Raw genomic sequence first — 19722 nt, 5'->3', positions numbered from 1 at the left:
GTTATAGTAATTCATTAATTTATCTAGTTATTAATTTAATAAAGTATGAGTTATTGTTCCCCAGCTCTTAGTTTAAAATACTGCACTAGGTTAGAGACAAATAAAACCGCTCTAATACTCACCAACCAATCACCTACCTGCTGTCCTGTGACATCACTCCTTGATTTTTTTTCTCTCTCCACTCCAGTTGGGTCCACTCCACCTCCGCTGCTCACGGTGAGTTTGGGCTCCTCTCTGACCGTGCTCTTTATTTCCTGCCTCTGCTCCAATCCCCAGTTCGGGCCACTTCTTCTCCACTGCTCAAACTCCTAACTTAAACATCATTCTCTTTACTTATTCTAATAAGGGAGAAATAAAACTGTAGGCCAGAAAACTTAATATTAAACTACAACCCTGCAAAGGTTCAATACTGAAAAAGAATAAAATAAGATTATATTTGAGCAAATAAGAAGAGTTCTCTAGTATGAATGACTACATCTAGGGAGGAATAAGAGATAACGCTGTAGACACCTTCATGTATCGAACTGGTCCTCCCTCCCTTAGCTTGCAATAATAACCATCAGTCATCCTGCACCTGCCACCAGTTGATTTGAAGGCCTTAAAGCTGTTCAATTTTGTCGAACAGTAATTCTAGCCAAAGCTTTAGTTATTTAACCCTTTTGAGCTGACTCCCTATAAATGCCCTCCTCAGCATATATTCTTACATTAGGGCCATTATTGCTGTTGTAGTGGAGGAAACCTGATTGGACAGTTCAAACATGAATTTGCGGGAAAGGTGAACATGGAATTGGACGGTGACAACTTGTTCAAGGCCTTTGGAGAGGAAAAGGAGGTTGGAGATTGGCAGCAGTATGGAAGGAAAGAGTAGGTCAATGATGTTTTTTTTTGAGATGGGGGTGTGGAGATGAGTACAGTTTTGAAAGCTGTGGGAGAGGCAGCAGTTTACAACATCAGTTAGCAAGGGGGCTAGGAGCAGCATTTGGGTAAGTCAGCAGTTTAGTGGGAATAGGATCAAGAGAGCAGGAGGTGTGAGTCTTGGACAAGATGCAATTGAAATCGGCATGAGGGGAGATAGGAAAGAATGATGCAAGTTCAGGACTAGGTCAGGGAAACCTTGGGGCAAGCTTGGGTTGATGGGCAAGGGAAGTAGGGATGTGGACGAGGAACCTCAGTGAGAAAGAAGTCCGTGAGCTCCTTGCACTTGTAGGTGGAAGGGCCAGGGGAGATGGGATTTAAGGGGATGATTGGGAGTGGAGAAAAGAGAAATGAATACTTTTTTTTGTTTTGTAGAACCAGTTATCGGTGAGTTTTATGTTTAATCTTCAAATATTTATGAACTCTTTTTAAACTAATAATTAGGATGATGGTGGTGCCTGTTGTTACATGAACATGCTATGCCCCGGAATGGTAGAGTTTGAATTAACAATTATAATTTCCATGTGCAGAAAATTCCAAATATTGGCTGGACTGCCAGAGTGAGTGCACTGAGAAGTAAGGGAGAATTATCTAAATCATTCTCGTGCTGTGTAAAGTTGTTGGTTTGTATTTAAACCCCATGCTGATAGTGGTGGTGCAGAGAGAGGGTAATTACAGTATGACAAATTTACATAGCAGTTTCCATTATAAATGTTGACACAAATGTATAATGTAAAAAGTTGACGGGATGCATATGGAAATCTAATATTTTAAATAAATTTATGGGTGCACTGAAAATATGTTACCCATAGCCCAGTGAGCTCAGTCGGTAGAGCATGGGACTCTTAATCCCAGGATTGAGCTTCATGTTGGGCGGTTATTTACCATGCTGACCGCAGCGGTTCAAGAAGTAGGCCCACCAGCACCTTCCTAGTGCAACTAAGGATGGCCATTAAATGCGGGCCTTGACAGCGATGCCCTCATCCCAAAATTAATTTAAAAACTAAATTACACAAGTAAAATACAAATAGCAATCAAATACTATGCAAATTATTTGACGGGTGTGAGGAGACCCCCATTTGAGAAATGGATGTAATTGTGTTTGCTGATCAACATAATCAAATTTACATTTTTGCAATAACTGTTGTAACTTTTAAGTTATTTGTAATTTATTATATTTAGGCCCAGAGTGACCTCACTGCTAAGACTGTTACTGTGGCTGAGTTGGAGACTAAACTCCAGGAAATGGATCAACAGGTGAAGCAGCTTGCAGAACATAAAGCAAAGGCTTGGGTTCATGATCCAGGGTCCAAAGAGCATCAAGCAAGAGTCAGAGAGCTGGAGACACAGCTGAGCACTCTCTTGAATCAACGACTGAGCCATCTGGAGAAGCTTCAAGAACAGCAACTCGAGCTTCAGGTACACCTACAGTGTAAATTAATAGCTTGTCTGACAAAGGTATTTTCTTAATTCAGCATTCTCCATTCGCAATACACATGAAGCCTAAATTGACAGTTTTTTGGGGGAAACCACATGCTTAGCACTCTGCAATAAGCAGAAGGTTGTCTCGTTTACACCGCACTACAGGATCTGAGCACATAATGCAGACTGACACGGCACTGCAGTTTGGAGGAAGTGCTGCATTCTCAGAGATCCTGTCTTTTGGATGTGATGTTGAACTTGGCACATGTCTGTTTGTTCAGGTGGATGTAAAAAATCTCATGGTCTATTTTCAAGAGCTCTCCGAGTATCCTGGCCAATAATCATCCTTCAATCACCATCATTTGTGGGACCTCCTTGTGTGTGAATTTGTTGCCGCATTTCCCTATAAAACAAGTGATTGCTCTTCAAAATGAATTAATTGGCTGTGAAGCTTTTTGGGATTTCCTGATGACTTATAAGATGTTATAAATGCAAGTTCTTTCTTTGTTATGTTATAGATAGATGGTTCCCAGCATGGTCTATTGCCAGATTGTAGAAGGATCTGAGCATGGTGCCTATTTATTCCCCCCCCCCCCCTCCCCCCAACTCAGTTAAGAACAGCAGTGGGGTCATTTCTATCTTGAACTTGCTCTGCAGGTTTATTCTTTAGCAATGCCATCTCTCTCTTTCATCCCAATCCCTTGCCCTTTCTCCATATCCTTTGGTACACTTACTTTCCAAGTAAATATCTATCTCCCTTTTAAACATCTCAATGAATTCCGCATCCATGGTCCTTACAGGGTAATGCATTTCATATTTTTATAACCCTTTTTGTGAAGAGTTGTTTCCTGGATTCTCTTATTTTTACTGGCTTCATTCAATTTTGAAAATAATATCTCCTTAATTTCCTAATATTTTCTCATTAGAAAGAAGAATTGTTCACTACCCTGTCATCTTTTTTAGTTACTTTGAAGACCTCAATTAGATCTCTTTCCCCCCCCCCCACCCCCTTGACTTTTTAATTTCTCAAGGAATATGGCTCCATTTTAACCAGTCTTTTATTGCAGCTGGGATTATCAAGGAGTTATCCTGATGAACAGTCACTGGACTTTCTCCAAGGCTAGTCTACCTTTTCTAAGATGGGATGCCCAAAACTGAACATTGTTCTCCAAATGAGGTCTGACCAATGCTCTAAGTAACTCTAACAGTACTTGCATGCTTTTCTCTACTATGTGATGAAACCCAACATATCACTGACTGTTAGCTTATAATGATGTGTATTTGGACCCTTTGTTCATCCCTAGGTTTTCCTCGTTTAGATTGTGTTCCCATCTGCCATTCTTTCTTCGAGTGTATTACTACATATTTGTAACATTAAAACAGCATCTGCAGTCATTTCTCCATTTCCCTACTTAATATATCCATATTCTTTAGCATTCGTGCCACAAAAGTGCCAGGCAATGACCATCTCCAACAAGAGAAGGTCTACCCACCTCCCCTTGACATTCAACGGCATTACCATCGTCTAATTCCCCACCATCAACATTCTGGGGAGTCGCCATTGACCAGAAACTTAACTGGACCAGTCACATAAATACTGTGGCTACAAGAGCGAGTCAAATGCTGGGCATTCTCTGGTGCGTGACTCACTTCCTGACTCCCCAAAGCCTTTCCACGATCTACAAGGCACAAATCGGGAATGTGATGGAATACTCTCCACTTGCTTGGATGAATGCAGCTCAAACAACACTCACGAAGCTCGACACCATCCAGGACAAAGCAGCCAGCTTGATTGACGCCCCATCCACCATCTTAAATGTTCACTCCCTCCACCACCGGTGCATTGTTGCTGCATTGTGTACCATCTACAAAATGAACGTAGCAACTCACTTTGACAGCACCTCTCAAACCCGTTACCTCTATTACCTAAAAGGACAAGGGCAGCAAACACATGGGAATACCGCCTCCAAGTCACACACCATCCTGACTTAGAAATATATCGCCGTTTTCTCATCGTCGCTGGGTCAAAATCCTGGAACTCCCTTTGTAACAGCACTGTGGGAGCACCTTCTCGAGGGCACTTGGGGATGGGCAATAAATGCTGACCTTGCCAGCGATGCCCACATCCTGTGAATGAATTTTTAAAATTCTGCCCTCCTTCACCATTCACCAATACCTCCTAACTTTTTATCATCTGCAAATGTTTTTATATAATAGTGGAAAGCTGTGGCTTCCATATTGATCTCTGGTGGACACCACTTGTCATTGTTTGCCAATTAGAGACCATCATTCTTATTCCATTTCTCTACGTAACTAATATCTTGGTTATTGTCATTATTTTTATTTCCCTGTATTGCCAAACCATAAGGGAAAGCCTGCCAGATAATCCCTGCTGAACACTCAGGACTTTCCAACATAATGGATGTGATGTGCTGACTGATTACCGAGACCGGCTAATGAATTGCTTATTGTTTACAATTTTGGGGGAAAACAGCATTAGTGTTCAGCCCAGTATATTGACCATCCTTTGTCTAAGAACCTCTCCCCACCCACCTACCCCCAAAACAACCTTTGCTTCAAAACCCCAACATTTAAAAGTAAGTTTTTTCAATTTCTTTCTATTGAATAAATCTTATAACATTATGGTATTAAAAGGCACACAATTAATGCACTCATGCTCTTTCCAGATATGTGTTTATTTTGTTTAAACTCTAAGGAGAGGATACTGCATAGATTCACCATAATGATACTGGGCTTAAAGGGTTAAATTATGAAAGAAAGTCTTGCATTTATAGAGCTCCTTTCACGACCTTGGGATGTCTCAAAGCGGTTTACAGCCAATGAAGTACTTTTGAAGTGTAGTCACTGTTGTAATGTAGGAAACGTGGCAGCCAATTTGTGCACAACATGTTGCCACAAACAGCAATGTGATAATGACGAAGTAATCTGTTTTTAGTGATGGTTGAGGGATAAATATTGGCCAGGATACTGGGGAGAACTCCCCGGCTCTTCTAAATAGTGCCATGGGATCTTTTACATGTACACGATAGGGCAGACGGAGCCTCGATTTAACGTCTCATCTGAAAGACTGCACCTCCGACAGTGCAGCACTCCCTCAGTACTGCACTGGGGTGTCAGCCCAAATTTTGTGCTCAAATCTCTGGAGTGGAACTTGAACCCACAACAATCTGACTCAGGAGCGAGACTGCTATCTCTGCAGCAAATGATGGTAAGTGGAGTTGAGGTACAGATCAGCCGTGCTCTAATAGAATGTTGGAATAGGCTCAAGGGGCTGAATGGTCTACCCCTTTTCCAATGATCCGATTAGGGATATTAAGTGACCAATTTGCACAGCTTGCGCTAAGTGGGAATGGTTAGTAGAGAGTTAGTAAGGGTTAGTAGAAGGCTAAAAATGGCAGTGTACCACCTGGCATCCTCTTCCTGCTCCTGGTATGGTGTGATAAGTTTATATAGGTAGTTTATATTATAAATGTGGACAAAGAATTTATAAACAAAGTTGATAGGTTGTGCGTGCAGCTGCAAGATTTTTAATGTAGATGTACAGTATTACAATTCTTGCATATAGTGCACATTTCCTATTAGTATTCAATTTCTGTTGTCACATTACTGTAAAACAGTGGCCCCAATATGTTAATGCCCCATTATTATAATACATATCCTCTGACTCATCCCCCTGAGCCACATCACAAGAGATCAGCTTGGATGTTATTGATTTCTGTGTAACCCTGTTCAACTGAGTATATGTAATAATAAGGGTAATTTGGATTTTGCATTTATTGAATTTATTTCAGTCTGTTCCACGAATGCTTACCAAATGGATCAGTGGCCCCATTCTTCCCTTTTGGAAATGCTGATCTGTTAATTGTTCATCTGAAAAAATTGTCAATGCTTCATTATTCACCAATGGATCTAGCCAGAAATAATGTTGGAATTGTATATTATTTAAGGTGCCTTAAACTGTGATGATATACATGTATAATTTCCTAAACCTTGCTAAACATTTACTCGTAGTGCTTAATAAAAAGTTAAAAGTATGTTATACAGTTAATTATTGTACGATGACCATAATTGGTTATTTTTTTGTTCGTTGTTAAGTCACGAATATTGACTTCAGCATTCACAACAAGCAACATCCATCCTGCTGGTGCACCTCCAGCACGTTCTGACACGATGTCACAGAGTTCAGCAACACATTGTACTGCAGCACAGACTCTGAATCAAGGCCTCCAGCAGTTGCCTGGCAACAACATCCATTATGTTTCTCTCAGAGATATGCCATCTGACTCCTCTGCAACAGCACTGGGTGAGAAGAGCAAACAGTTTTGTGTGAGATGGAGAAATATTTTCGTTATTACAATACTGTAGAAAAATATATCTTCAGTGTCATTGAAATTTAGCTCAATGCTTGTTATAGGGTCATTAATAGCAATGAGTGTTTTATTACAGGCAAAAGTAGATTTTTTTATTACATGTAAAAATGGAGTACAATAAATAATTTTGATTATTGCTGCATTGACAGTCATTGATATGTTGTCAAGATTAGGGATCTTTTTATTAAGATTAAATTTGGTATGAAAATTATACATACTTTTGTGGTTGGATTTCTTTCAAATCTCCATTCTAAAATAATTTATTGAAATTGTATTGAATACAGTGTTATTAGGAGATAATTTTATGCAAAACCAGCAAGAAAATCCTGGAGCATTCTTTTTTGGCAGCCATGTTGGCCCAAGATTTCAAGTGTCAAAATGTACATGTTCATAAGAATTAGGTGTAGGAGTAGGCCATTCGGCCTCTCGAGCCTGCTCTGCCATTCAATGACATCATGGCTGATCTACCTCAACTCCACATTGCTGCACTATCCCCATATCCCTTGAATCCCTTAATATCCAAAAATCTATCGATCTCTGTCTTGAATATACTCAAAGACTAAGCCTCCATAGTGCTCTGGGGTAAAGAATTCCAAAGTTTCACCATCTTGAGTGAAGAAATTTGTCCTCATCTCAGTCCTAAATGGCCGATCCCTTATTCTGAGACTGTGACTCCTGGTTCTAGACTCCTCAGTCAGAGGAAACCTCCTCCCTGCATCTACCCTGTCAAGCCCTGTAAGAATTTTGTATGTTTCAATGAGATCACCTCTCATTCTTCTAAACTCTAGAGAATATAGGCTTGGTGTACTCAACCTCTCCTCATAGGACAATCATCCCATCCCAGGAATCAGTCTGGTGAATATTCGTTGCACTCCCTTTATAGCAAGTATATCATTCCTTAGGTAAGGAGACCAAAACTGTACACAATACTCCAGGTGTGGTCTCACCACGTAATTCCAGTAAGACATCTTTACTCTTGTACTCAAATCCTCTTGTAATAAAGGCCAACATACCGTTTACTTTCTTAATTGCTTGCTGTACCTACATGTTAATTTTCAGTGATTTGTGTACAAAGATGCCCAGGTCCCTCTGAATATCAACATTTCCCAATCTCACACCATTTAAAAAATACTCTGCTTTTCTATTTTTCCTACCAAAGTGGATAACTTCACATTTCTCCACATGAAGAGAAGTAGCAACAGGGATAGTGGAAGCATTGGTTGTAATTTACCAAAATTCCCTGGATTCTGGGGAGGTCCCAGCAGATTGGAAACTGCAAATGTAACGCCCCTATTTAAAACAGGAGGCATACAAAAAGCAGGAAACTATAGACCAGTTAGCCTAACATCTGTGGTTGGGAAGATGTTGGAGTCCATTATTAAAGAAGCAGTCGCAGGACATTTGGAAAAGCAAAATTCAGTCAGGCAGAGTCAGCATGGATTTATGAAGGGGAAGTCATGTTTGACAAATTTGAATTCTTTGAGGATGTAACGAACAGGGTGGATAAAGGGGAACCAGTGGATGTGGTGTATTTGGACTTCCAGAAGGCGTTTGACAAGGTGCCACATAAAAGGTTACTGCACAAGATAAAAGTTCACTGAGTTGGGGGTACTATATTAGCATGGATAGAGGATTGGCTAACTAACAGAAAACAGAGAGTGGGATAAATGGTTCATTTTCAGGTTGGCAATCAGTAACCAGTGGGGTGCCGCAGGGATCAGTGCTGGGACCGCAAATATTTATAATCTATATTAACGACTTGTAGGAAGGGACCGAGTGTAAAGGTAGCCAAGTTTGCCGACGATACAAAGATGGGAGGAAAAGCAATGTGTGAGGAGGACACAAAAAATCTGCAAAAGGACATCGACAGGCTAAGTGAGTGGGCAAAAATTTGGCAGATGGAGTATAATGTTGGAAAGTGTGAGGTCATGCACTTTGGCAGAAAAAATCAAAGAGCAAATTATTGTTTAAATGGAGAAAGATTGCAAAGTGCTGCAGTACAGCGAGACCTGGGGGTACTTGTGCATGAAACACAAAAGGTTAATATGCAGGTACAGCAAGTGATCAGGAAGGCTAATTCCTTGGCCTTGGCCTTTATTGCAAAGGGGATGGAGTATAAAAGCAGGGAAGTCTTGCTACAGTTGTACAGGCTATTGGTGAGGCCACACCTGAAATACTGCGAGCAGTTTTGGTTTCCATATTTACGAAAGGATATACTTGCTTTGGAGTCAGTTCAAAGAAGGTTCACAGGGTTGATTCCAGAGATGAGGGGGTTGACTTATGAGATAGATTGGGCCTCTACTCATTGGAATTCAGAAGAATGAGAGGTGATTTTATCGAAAGGTATAAGATTATGAGGAGGCTTGACAAGGTGGATGCAGAAAGGATGTTTCCACTGATGGGGGAGACTAGAACTAGAGGGCATAATCTTAGAATAAAGGGCTGCTCATTTAAAACAGAGATGAGAAATTTCTTCTCTGAGGGTTGTGGATCTGTGGAATTTGCTGCCTCAGAGAACTGTGGAAGCTGGGACATTGAATAAATTTAAGAGAGAAATAGACAGTTTCTTAAACGATAAGGGAATAAGGGATTATGGAGAGCGGGCAGGGAAATGGACCCGAGTCCATGATCGGATCAGCCATGATCGTATTAAATGGTGGAGCAGGCTCGAGGGGCTGTTTGGCCATCTCCTGCTCCTATTTCTTATGTTCTTATTATATTCCATTTGCCATGTTCTTGCCCACTCACTTAGCCTGTCGATATCCCCTTGAAGTCTTTTTGTATCCTCCTCACAACTTACATTCCCACCGAACTTTGTATCATCAGCAAACTTCGATATATTACATTTGGTCCCCTCATCCAACTCATTGATATTGATTGTGAATAGTTGGGATCCAAGCACCGATCCTAGCAGCGCCCCACTAGTTACAGCCTGCCAACCTGAAAATGGCCCGTTTATTTCTACTCTCTGTTTTCTGTCCGTTAACCAATCCTCAATCCATGCTTGTATATTGCCCCCAATCCCACGAGCTCTAATTTTGTTTAATAACCTCTTGTGTAGCACCTTATCGAATGCCTTCTGAAAATCTGAATGTATCGACTAGTACCCCCATATCTATTCTGGTAATTAGAACCTCAAAGAACTCTAGAAGATTTGTCAAACATGATTTCCCTTTCATAAATCCATATTGACTCTGCTCAATCCTATTATTATTTTCTAAGTGCCCTGTTACCAAGTCCTTAATAATAGATTCTAGCATTTTCCCTACTACTGATGTTAGGCTAACTAGTCTGTAGTTTCCTGTTTTCTCTCTCCCTCTCTTAAATAACAGGGTTACATTAGCTACCTTCCAATCTGCGTGAACAGTTCTAGAATCTATGGAATTTTGGAAGATAACAACCAATGCATCCACTATCTCTATAGCCACCTCTTTCAAAACCCTAGGGTGTAGGCCACCAGGTCCAGGGGATTTATCGGCTTTCAGTCCCATTAATTTCTCTTGTAATATTTTTTTTTACGAATACTAATTTTTTTTCAGTTTTTCATTCTTGCTAGACCCTTGGTACTCCACTATTTCTGGGAGATTTTTCGTGTCTTCTGTGAAGACAGACACAAAGTATTTGTTTAATTTCTCTGCCATTTCCTTATTCCCCATTATTCTTCTGTCTTAGCCTATAGGGGACCCACATTTACTTTTGCTAATCGTTTCCTTTTTACATACCTATAGAAGCTTTTACAGTCTATTTTTATGTCTCTCGTTAGTTTGCTCTCATATTCTATTTTCCCTTTCTCAATTTCTTGGTCCTCCTTTGCTGAATTCTAAAATCCTCCCAATCCTCAGGCTTACTGCTCTTTTTAGCAACATTATAAGTCTCTTCCTTTGATTTAATACTATCTTTAACTTGTCTTGTTAGCCATGGTTGGACCACTTTTCCTGTGGGGTTTTTGTGCTTTTAAGGCATGTGTTTTTGTTGTAAATTATGTATTAATTCCTTAAATGCTAGCCATTGTTCCTCTAATGTCATACCTTTTAATTGTAGTTTCCCAATCTACTTTAGCCAACTCTCCCCTCATACCTACGTAGTTTACTTTGTTTAGATTTAAGTCCCTAGTTTCGGATTTAATTAATTCATTTCAAACTTGATGTAAAATTCTATCATATTATGGTCACTCTTCCCTAAGGGCACCTTTACTACAAGGTTATCAATGAGTCCTTTCTTATTGCACAATACTAGATCTAAAGTAGCCTGTTCTCTAGTTGGTTCCTCAACATACTGATCTAGAAAACTATCTTGTATACATTCTATTAATTCGTCCTCCACACTATTACATGAAATTTGGTTTGCCCCAGTCTATATGTAGATTAACCCCAGTCTATAGTCCTCCATGATTACTGCAGCGTCGAGAATCCGGAGTTCCGGACTCCGGACTGATCGGTGGCAGGGTTGTCCGGAATCCGTAAAATGTTCCAGAATCCGGACCCGACACCCCTGCCGACCTCGGGGCCCCGCCGCTGCCCGACCTCTGGCCTAGCCTCGCCGCCGCTCGCTCGCCTCACTGCTGCTGCCCTTACCTCGGGGCCTTCTCGGTGGGGCCGGCCCGCCCGAACACCACCTCGGCGGGAATCTCTCTCCCCTCCCTCCACCCCTTTCTGACGTACCGAAATCCGGAAATACCCGAACCTGGGCTTGGGTGTTTCTGGATTCGTGACGTCAGAAAGCAAATTGAAAGCCCGGAACCTGGAATGGCCTCGGTCCCGAGGGTTCTAGATTTTAGCCGCTGCGCCTGTATTACCGTTGTTACACTTGCCCTACATTACCACTACTATTTGGGGGCCTATAAACAACTCCCACCAATGTTTTTTCCCCCTGCTGTTTCGTGGCTCCACCCAAACTGATTCTACTACTTGATTTTCTGAACTAAGATTCTTTCTTTCTACTGTCTTTATCCCATCCTTTATTATCAAGGCTACCCTGCCTCCTTTTCCATTTTGCCTATCTCTTTTAAAAGTTAAGTATCCTGGAATATGTCGTTCCCAACCCTGGTCACTTTGCAACCACGTCTCCGTAATGGCTATTGGATTAAACCTATTAATTTCCGCTGTTAAGTTCACTCTGCATTATTGTACTATTTCTACCACTCAAGGCCACTACTTAAATACACTAGAGACAAATCTTGGGTTCTACAACAGTAGAAATTTGTAATCTCATCATATTCCCAGATCCAATAATTTGTGCAGTTACAATCTCTGGGCTTTGGACAATTGGTATTTCTAATCCTTGTCATCGGTAACATTGATGTTAATTTGATTTAAAGATTTTTTTTATGATTTTAGATTTTTTTTCAGATATATCAATCTGATTATTCAGAATTAAGGTACAAGTAATATATTTTAAAATCAATAACTTCACAGCATACTAATTAATGTGTTACTTTACACCATTCTGGCTGTTAGCTTATTCAAGTAAAATTTGATACATAGATGCGCATGAGATGAGAAAATTGTTTCCATTCTTTGCCAGGCAGTATGAGGGATCAGTTATGATGAAGCAGAATGCTTTATTCTGGCAGGAGATGAACTACCCAACTCCAGAGTAGTCTTGGATTAGACTCAATTACTCCTCCAAGTCTATGGGCCCAACATTGCTCAAGCCGTTTTTTCGGCGCACTGCCCTGAAGCGCGGCAACTTTGGGCGCTGGAAAGGGCGCCAGAAAAAAGGGGCCCTATTCTGGCCGCTCTTCGGAGTCGTGGCGTGGTGTGCAGTCTATGGGGGGAGGGGGGGGTGCGTAGCAACAGGCCGACGCAGAAAGCGCTGCCGGCATCTGCGCGCATGCTCAGTGAGGGCTGCATGCATGCTACTGCCCTCCCAGCGCGTCCTGTGGGCTGTGAGCAGGACCCGATGCTCGCAGCACCTATCCCCGGCCGAGTGGCCTCCTGCACTGGCTGGCCGGCCCGCTGAGTTCTCGGGCGAGGTAGGACTTCAGTTCTATTTTTTATTTAGTGGCTGTGCTTGAGACTTGATTGGTGGGGGGGAGGAGGAGTGTTTTAGGGGAGGGAGAGGAGGAGAGTTTGTTGGGGTGGGGGGTGGGGGTAAAGAGAGAAAGAATGTACTGGGGAGGAGGGGGGGTGGGGAGAGAAAGAGTGTTTTGTATACCAGTATCTCTCTCTGGCTACTCCGCACCCGCCCGCCCCCCCCCCCCTCAATGACATCGCGGCCAGCAGCTCGCATTTCCCCAATAGGATTTACTTCACTTTTATGAGTATTAAGCTTTTCCTTGCAATGGTTGTTGCGGTCCTCTCCAGTTCCCTTCCTTCCCTAATGTCTGCCGAATGTTCGCTGCTTTTTCTTTATTGCCAGCAAGGTTTTTCAGAGCTGGCCACATACGCTGACCTAAGTCCATTTGGAGTAAGTTTTTGCTGGCCAAAGTGGCATAAGTGGCCAAAACTGGAGTAAGTGTCTGGGAACGCCCCCTTTGGAAAAAAAAAACTGACCTAAAAAAAATCGTGCCTAACTGACTTACTCTGAGCAAATTTTGGGGGGAAAATGGCATTTTTTAACTTACGCCAGAAAAAAACAACTTGCTCCAAAAAAATTGATGCAAGTCATGACCAAAATAAGGCACAAAATATCTGTCCTTTCCCTTTGTGGGTCAAACAGTGCTCATTGTTTCTTTTTAATCGAAAAAGATTGACAGAAATGTGTAGTCAGAAAGCTGCTAGTTATTCATTACTTGTTTATTATTTTTTATGAAAGACAATGATTGTGAAACTTTAAAATCTTTAAAAATGCAAATCTAACTAGTTCCAAATAATTTTAATCATCCAAGGTCTTGTGATCTGCATATGCATTATCAATCATCATAACATAAGAACATAAGAATTAGGAACAGGAGCAGGCCATCTAGCCCCTCGAGCCTGCTCCGCCATTTAACAAGATCATGGCTGATCTGGCCGTGGACTCAGCTCCACTTACCCGCCCGCTCCCCGTAACCCTTAATTCCCTTATTGGTTAAAAATCTATATCTGTGACTTGAATACATTCAATGAGCTAGCCTCAACTGCTTCCTTGGGCAGAGAATTCCACAGATTCACAACCCTCTGGGAGAAGAAATTCCTTCTCAACTCGGTTTTAAATTGGCTTCCCGGTATTTTGTGGCTGTGCCCCCTAGTTCTCGTCTCCCCGACCAGTGGAAACAACCTCTCTTCCTCTATCTTGTCTATCCCTTTCATTATTTTAAATGTTTCTATAAGATCACCCCTCATCCTTCTGAACTCCCAACAAGTAAAGACCCAGTCTACTCAATCTATCATCATAAGGTAACCCCCTCATCTCCGGAATCAGCCTAGTGAATCGTCTCTGTACCCCCTCCAAAGCTAGTATATCCTTCCTTAAGTAAGGTGATCAAAACTGCATGCAGTACTCCAGGTGCGGCCTCACCAATACCCTATACAGTTGCAGAAGGACCTCCCTGCTTTTGAACTCCATCCCTCTCGCAATGAAGGCCAACATTCCATTCGCCTTCCTGATTACCTGCTGAACCTGCAAACTAACTTTTTGGGATTCATGCACAAGGAACCCCAGGTCCCTCTGCACCACAGCATGTTGTAATTTCTCCCCATTCAAATAATATTCCCTTTTACTGTTTTTTTTTTCCCAAGGTGGATGACCTCACATTTCCGACATTGTATTCCATCTGCCAAACCTTAGCCCATTCGCTTAACCTATCTAAATCTCTTTGCAGCCTTTCTGTGTCCTCTACACAACCCGCTTTCCCACTAATCTTTGTGTCATCTGCAAATTTTGTTACACTACACTCTGTCCCCTCTTCCAGGTCATCATCAAGGATTTATGATTTTTACAATCAAAACATAGAATTGCAAAATTTGATCCCAAGAAACACTATCTAAAGTCTCAGAATCCCAAGTAATAAAAACTGAATTTGCCTTAGTCACCATAAATCAGTGGCCCTGATCATAATGATGAATGAAAATTGAGTATACCTATATTACTTGTTTCTAATCATCAACATTATTCCATATTCCCTTTGTTTTAATTTCAATATTAATTATTATGGTTTAATGAACATAGTTTATTTGACAAACCATGATCTTAATTACTTTACAGAATCATAAGATCAACATTTGTTTTACAAGATATATACTGTTAACTCTGGCAATAGTTATGTACAGTTTCATTATTCTATTCATAAAGTTGCTGGTAAAATTGTCTAACTAGCTGATATAATTTCAAAATGTCACATTGATTTGCTCAGCTCAGTCATTTTGAAGATGTATTTGTCATTCAGTTAATAGGAGATCTTAAAAAAGAAGTCAATGCTTGGCACGCCATTCTATCTTTCCTCAATGACTAGAGTATTTTTTGTTTATGCAATAGAGGGCACTGTGCTTCTGTCTATTGGTCTAAAAAATGGAACAGTAAATTATTGGGTGAGATGACAATACAATGTAGCGTAGAACACAAGCATAAATTCTCACAGATTACCTCTTTTTTTGATTTTCTTGTTTAAGTGAATGTGATTAGTGTTGCATCAATATTGTAGTTTCTTTGTATAGAGGTTATCATTGGAAGATTTTACATTTGCGTAGAACTGCTCACCTGATGCTTTTAAGGTTCTATGTCTACAGGACTGCTTGAGATGACACTCAACATACTACTAAATTCACAATATCGGTGATTAATCATTTTGAAGATTAAAGCTTTGTGCAATTTATATAAGCATTTATTTTTACTCTAAGTAGTAGTAATAAGGTTTTGTAAAACAGGGAGAGAAGAGATTTCAGCTGTTTGCTGTTTATAGCAAAATAATAAGTACATTCTTAATACTTGCATTTACAATTTTCCTATAAATTGCAACAGTGTAAAGTTTCCCCCATGACATTTTTTGGACATTATGTTGAATTTTAACTTTTATTTTGTATTGGTAGAAATGCCGTGAAAGGGGTAAAGATGCACATAGCATTTTTGAAGCTGAAAACCATAAGTTTCATACAGATAATTATCTGGAATGGATTTTACATGGTGCAAGTTTTTTTTATGGTTCGCACAATGGGTGTCTGAAGTGTTAATTGGTTATTCAACCGCAACCAATATTTGCAATCACAAACCACTTTTCTATAGTCAAAGATTGGATTTTTGATTAAATGGAACTACAGTATAAGAGGTCATTTACTGCTTTTGTTCAGGATAGTTGGAAGGGGTGGTCCCAAGTCACCTGCTGACAAATGAAAAGGATAGGTCTAACCTTGGTGGTAGCTTCAAGAAGGGGCAAGGTCATTGATTGGCTGGATTCCTCTTTCAGTCAGAGACTTCCTATTGGAGAATTATATTAGAAAGATTAGAGCCAGTTTGCAGTTAGTGTTTCAGCTCTGTAGCTGCAGGCAGATGGTTTAATATAAACACAGGGAGCTAGGTTAGTTTTTGCTACAGCAAGTAAACCTTTGTTGAAAGTATCTTTAGTGAGAATGCAAGTGATGCCTTTATTGTTTTATGTATTGAGGCATGGAGAGACATCTATATTTTACTGGCTATACTGTTTATTGTTCATGCCTCTATCTTGTGTAAATAAAACAGTTTGTTGGCTTAAAAGCCTGAGTATTCAGTTTGGCAACAGTGAATATCCAGTCCGCTTTCGAAAAGGGAATCATGTACAGAGTATGGTTCGTAGAATCTTACAGCACAGAAGGAGGCCATTCAGCCCATCATGCCTCTGACAGCTCTTTTAAAGGCTATCTAATTAGTCTCTCTCTACTGTTCGTTCCTCATAACCCTGCATCCAGTTCCCTTTTGATAATTACTAATGAGTCTGCTTCCACTGCCCTTTCAGGCAGCGCATTCCAGATCATAACAATTTGCTGCGTAAATAAAAAAATCCTCATCTCCCCTCTGGTTCTTTTGCCAACTTTCATAAATCTATATCCTCTGGTTACCGACCCACCCGCCAGTGGAAGCAGTTTCTTCTTATCGAAATCCTTTGTAATTTTGAACACTTGTATTGAATCTCCACTTTTCAAGAATTGTATCTAGATTAATTGCTGGTAGAATTTTAAGTAAGATCTTCATTTACAAACCATCTAATTGCTCTATAGATGGAGGAAGAAATGATGCTCAAGTTAACTAATAACTTGTGTATGAAGACGTGTGTGCGTGCATGTTGTTCTAAACAAATCTTTATTCTAGTTTAAGCATTAATATAAATTTAACTTGGAGATTAGTGCAAATAGGGGTCAATCTTCAATTGAATATTTACTGTTCTTTTTAAGAAGAGCCTTTTTTTCAATGTTGGGTACAGCCCTCAGAAGAAAATGGACTGTCCTACATTGTACATTGAGGGCTTAAGCATACACAGGTTCTGAAAACTGATCGTAATTGCCTCTAGATGCATGCGTATAAGGAAAAATGGCTACAATGTAGGTTTTATTTTAATTTTACTTCTAGTTGTGCCATATTTTAACTTTTTTTTTCAATTTCTTCCAAATTCCTCACCCCAACCCCCTTCCTCTTCTGGAGGTGCTGACTCATGCAGAGATGCAGATCCATTGATGCTCCCTCTGACACTGCTCTCAAGTAGGATTCTTATTGTATGAGCATTAATACTAAGCATGGACACAATATTTGACCATTGAGACATCACAACCCACTTCTGTCCTCACTGAACATCCACAGATGCTCACTTTCCAGCAGAAGTAAAAGGGTAGTGATCAGGCACAGAAACCCTGGCTAATTTTTTCCTGCCTGTCCCAAGAGCACTGAAGCCAACCTTACTGCCATTTTGGTTGGGACCTTCTGCTCTCTGTCTCCAGTTACAAGCTGTCTTTACTAATTGTGCCATCTTAAAATTTATATTTATCCCTCCAAGTACTCCAAGTGGAGAAATAACAAGAAATAAATCATACCATAAGAAAGTGGAACTTGCAATGTACATGTTTATCAATTTTGAACAAGAATACCTTTGCAACAGAGTTAAGTCAAAAAATTAATAATTTGCCCTCAAGTACTGACTTTAATTTCAGCTTATTGGAGTCGGCCTGTTACTGATGGATTTGGCATGGGAAGTTCTCCACAGACGCCTGCTCCTCGCAAATTTGCCCCAGTGCCAATGTCCAAGGATGTTCAACTTCAGCAAAAGAAGATGAAGTCTGCCATTCAGAAGGCCAAAGCGAATGCAGGGATTTCAGGAGGTGGACAAGGTACGGCAAAATAGTAGCCACTGAGTAAGTTTTTAAACATACATTTCATTTGATGCCACCAAAAATTTAAGAGTTGAAGATGCAATCTCAGAAATAATGCTGTTTGATACCATTTGATGTGTAGAGAAATTATACAGTTGGATACAAAACACTCAATCTTCCATTGTAAAATAATTGTTAATATTCTAATGTGAGATAGGGGAAATATCACTTCAGCTATAATGTGCTACACAACATCAGGATTCCATTTCTAATGTTGAAACTTACTGATTAATCTGGAACAAATTCAGTTCTTGTTCATCGGGATTATAGTAAAGAAAGCACTAAACTGAAACCATAAGCAAGGTAAGATTATGGAGCATCTTCAGGAAACTTGTATAACTGTAAAAAGAAGGGGGGGAAATTTAACAATTAATTCGTAACAAAATATCCAGAAGTAACCAATTGTGCACATACTTCAAAGGTTTGCAAACATGGATGTTTAATTTTTATTTCATGTATGTACTTCGCACTGTCTGTATTTTTCATGGTAAATTATAAACCTTTTGCTGAATTGTCTTTTACTGTTGGGTGGGGGAAGCTTAACAAAGATTAAGTATGCTTTTGGTTTTCATCAGTGAGTACTTGAGTATAGAATCATACAGCACAGAAGGAGGTTATTCAGCCCCTTGTGCCTGTGTCGGTTCTTCAAAAGAGGTATCCAATTAGTCCCATGACCCTGCTCTTTCCCCATAGCACTGCAATTTTTTCCATTATTAAGTACATATCCAATTCCCTTTTGCAAATGATTCTCTTGAATCTGCTTCCACAACTGTTTCAGGCAGTGCAATCCAGATATTAACAGCTCGCTGCATTTAAATAAAATAAAAAATTTCCCCTCTGGTTTTTTGGCTAATTATCTTAGAAATAGAGGCATGTAAAGCCTTCTGCTGGAGTATTCTTTTAATAATGCATCCTCAATACTATAACAAATCTCTGGGAAGGGAAAGGGGGGGAAATCTATTGGCAAATCCGCCAGCTGGTTGCCATTGCCAGGTGGCGTGAAGCTAGAAGAAGGGCTGCTGGCCATGTTGGGCCACGGATGAGGAGAGGCCGAAGACGGCTGGGGAAGAGGGCTTACCCCCCATGGGTTTACAGGCACCATTGCTCATACCTCCAGCTCTCTGAGGAGCAGTGTGCGAGAAGGTTGCGCTTCCGCACTGATGCCTGGACCGCTCTGGAGGCAGCCTTCAATATCCCCCTCAACTGGTCTCCAAATTCATTGTGGTGTGCTGCATGCTGTACAACTTGGTCATCATGAGGGGTCTGGCATTGCCAATGAGGATTGCAGAGCCACCTCAGGAGGAAGACGACAAAGGCGAGCCTGGAGAGGCACTGATTACACAGCCACCACATCCACGGGGGAGGCAGCGTGGAGATGCTGTCGGAGCAAGAGCCACACGTCACCAACTCATGATGGACAGTCTTGCTTGAATGGAAGAAGCTGAGGGATGCATCTAATACTGGCCACACTACGTGCCACCATAAAGGCACATCTCCACTGAACCTTGCAATGATACACAAGACAACAACGGCAAAGGCTCAAAATTAGAATTTTATGAACAAAAGTATCAAACAATACCCCACCTCCCGCCCCCCCCCCCCCAAACAAACGCAACAAATCGATTAACAAACAATTTCAAAAGATGCTGTAAAACAGCAAAAGCAAACGATACTATGATCAAAGTAAAACTATGCAATAAACAGCGTCCTGCTGCAAGTTACTCTGGTTAAAGTAAATTATA

General features: G+C 40.7%; 1 protein-coding gene across 4 annotated transcripts in view; it reads left to right on the top strand.

The window, feature by feature from the left end:
• kiaa0586 (KIAA0586 ortholog) overlaps positions 1–19722 on the top strand; it is an 800223-nt gene that overhangs the window by 59103 nt on the left and 721398 nt on the right. For all 4 annotated transcript variants that reach the window (XM_070879138.1, XM_070879139.1, XM_070879135.1 and 1 more), the window contains exons 6-8: positions 2098–2334; positions 6454–6661; positions 17762–17938. In XM_070879138.1, the coding sequence (XP_070735239.1) occupies positions 2098–2334; positions 6454–6661; positions 17762–17938 (622 nt within the window). The remainder of the gene's footprint in view (positions 1–2097; positions 2335–6453; positions 6662–17761; positions 17939–19722) is intronic.

This window comes from Pristiophorus japonicus, chromosome 4 (genome assembly GCF_044704955.1).
Source record: "Pristiophorus japonicus isolate sPriJap1 chromosome 4, sPriJap1.hap1, whole genome shotgun sequence".
Taxonomy (NCBI): Eukaryota; Metazoa; Chordata; class Chondrichthyes; family Pristiophoridae; genus Pristiophorus; species Pristiophorus japonicus.
The sequence above is the reverse complement of the archived record's forward strand: the minus strand, read 5'-3'. Positions and strand labels throughout refer to the sequence as shown.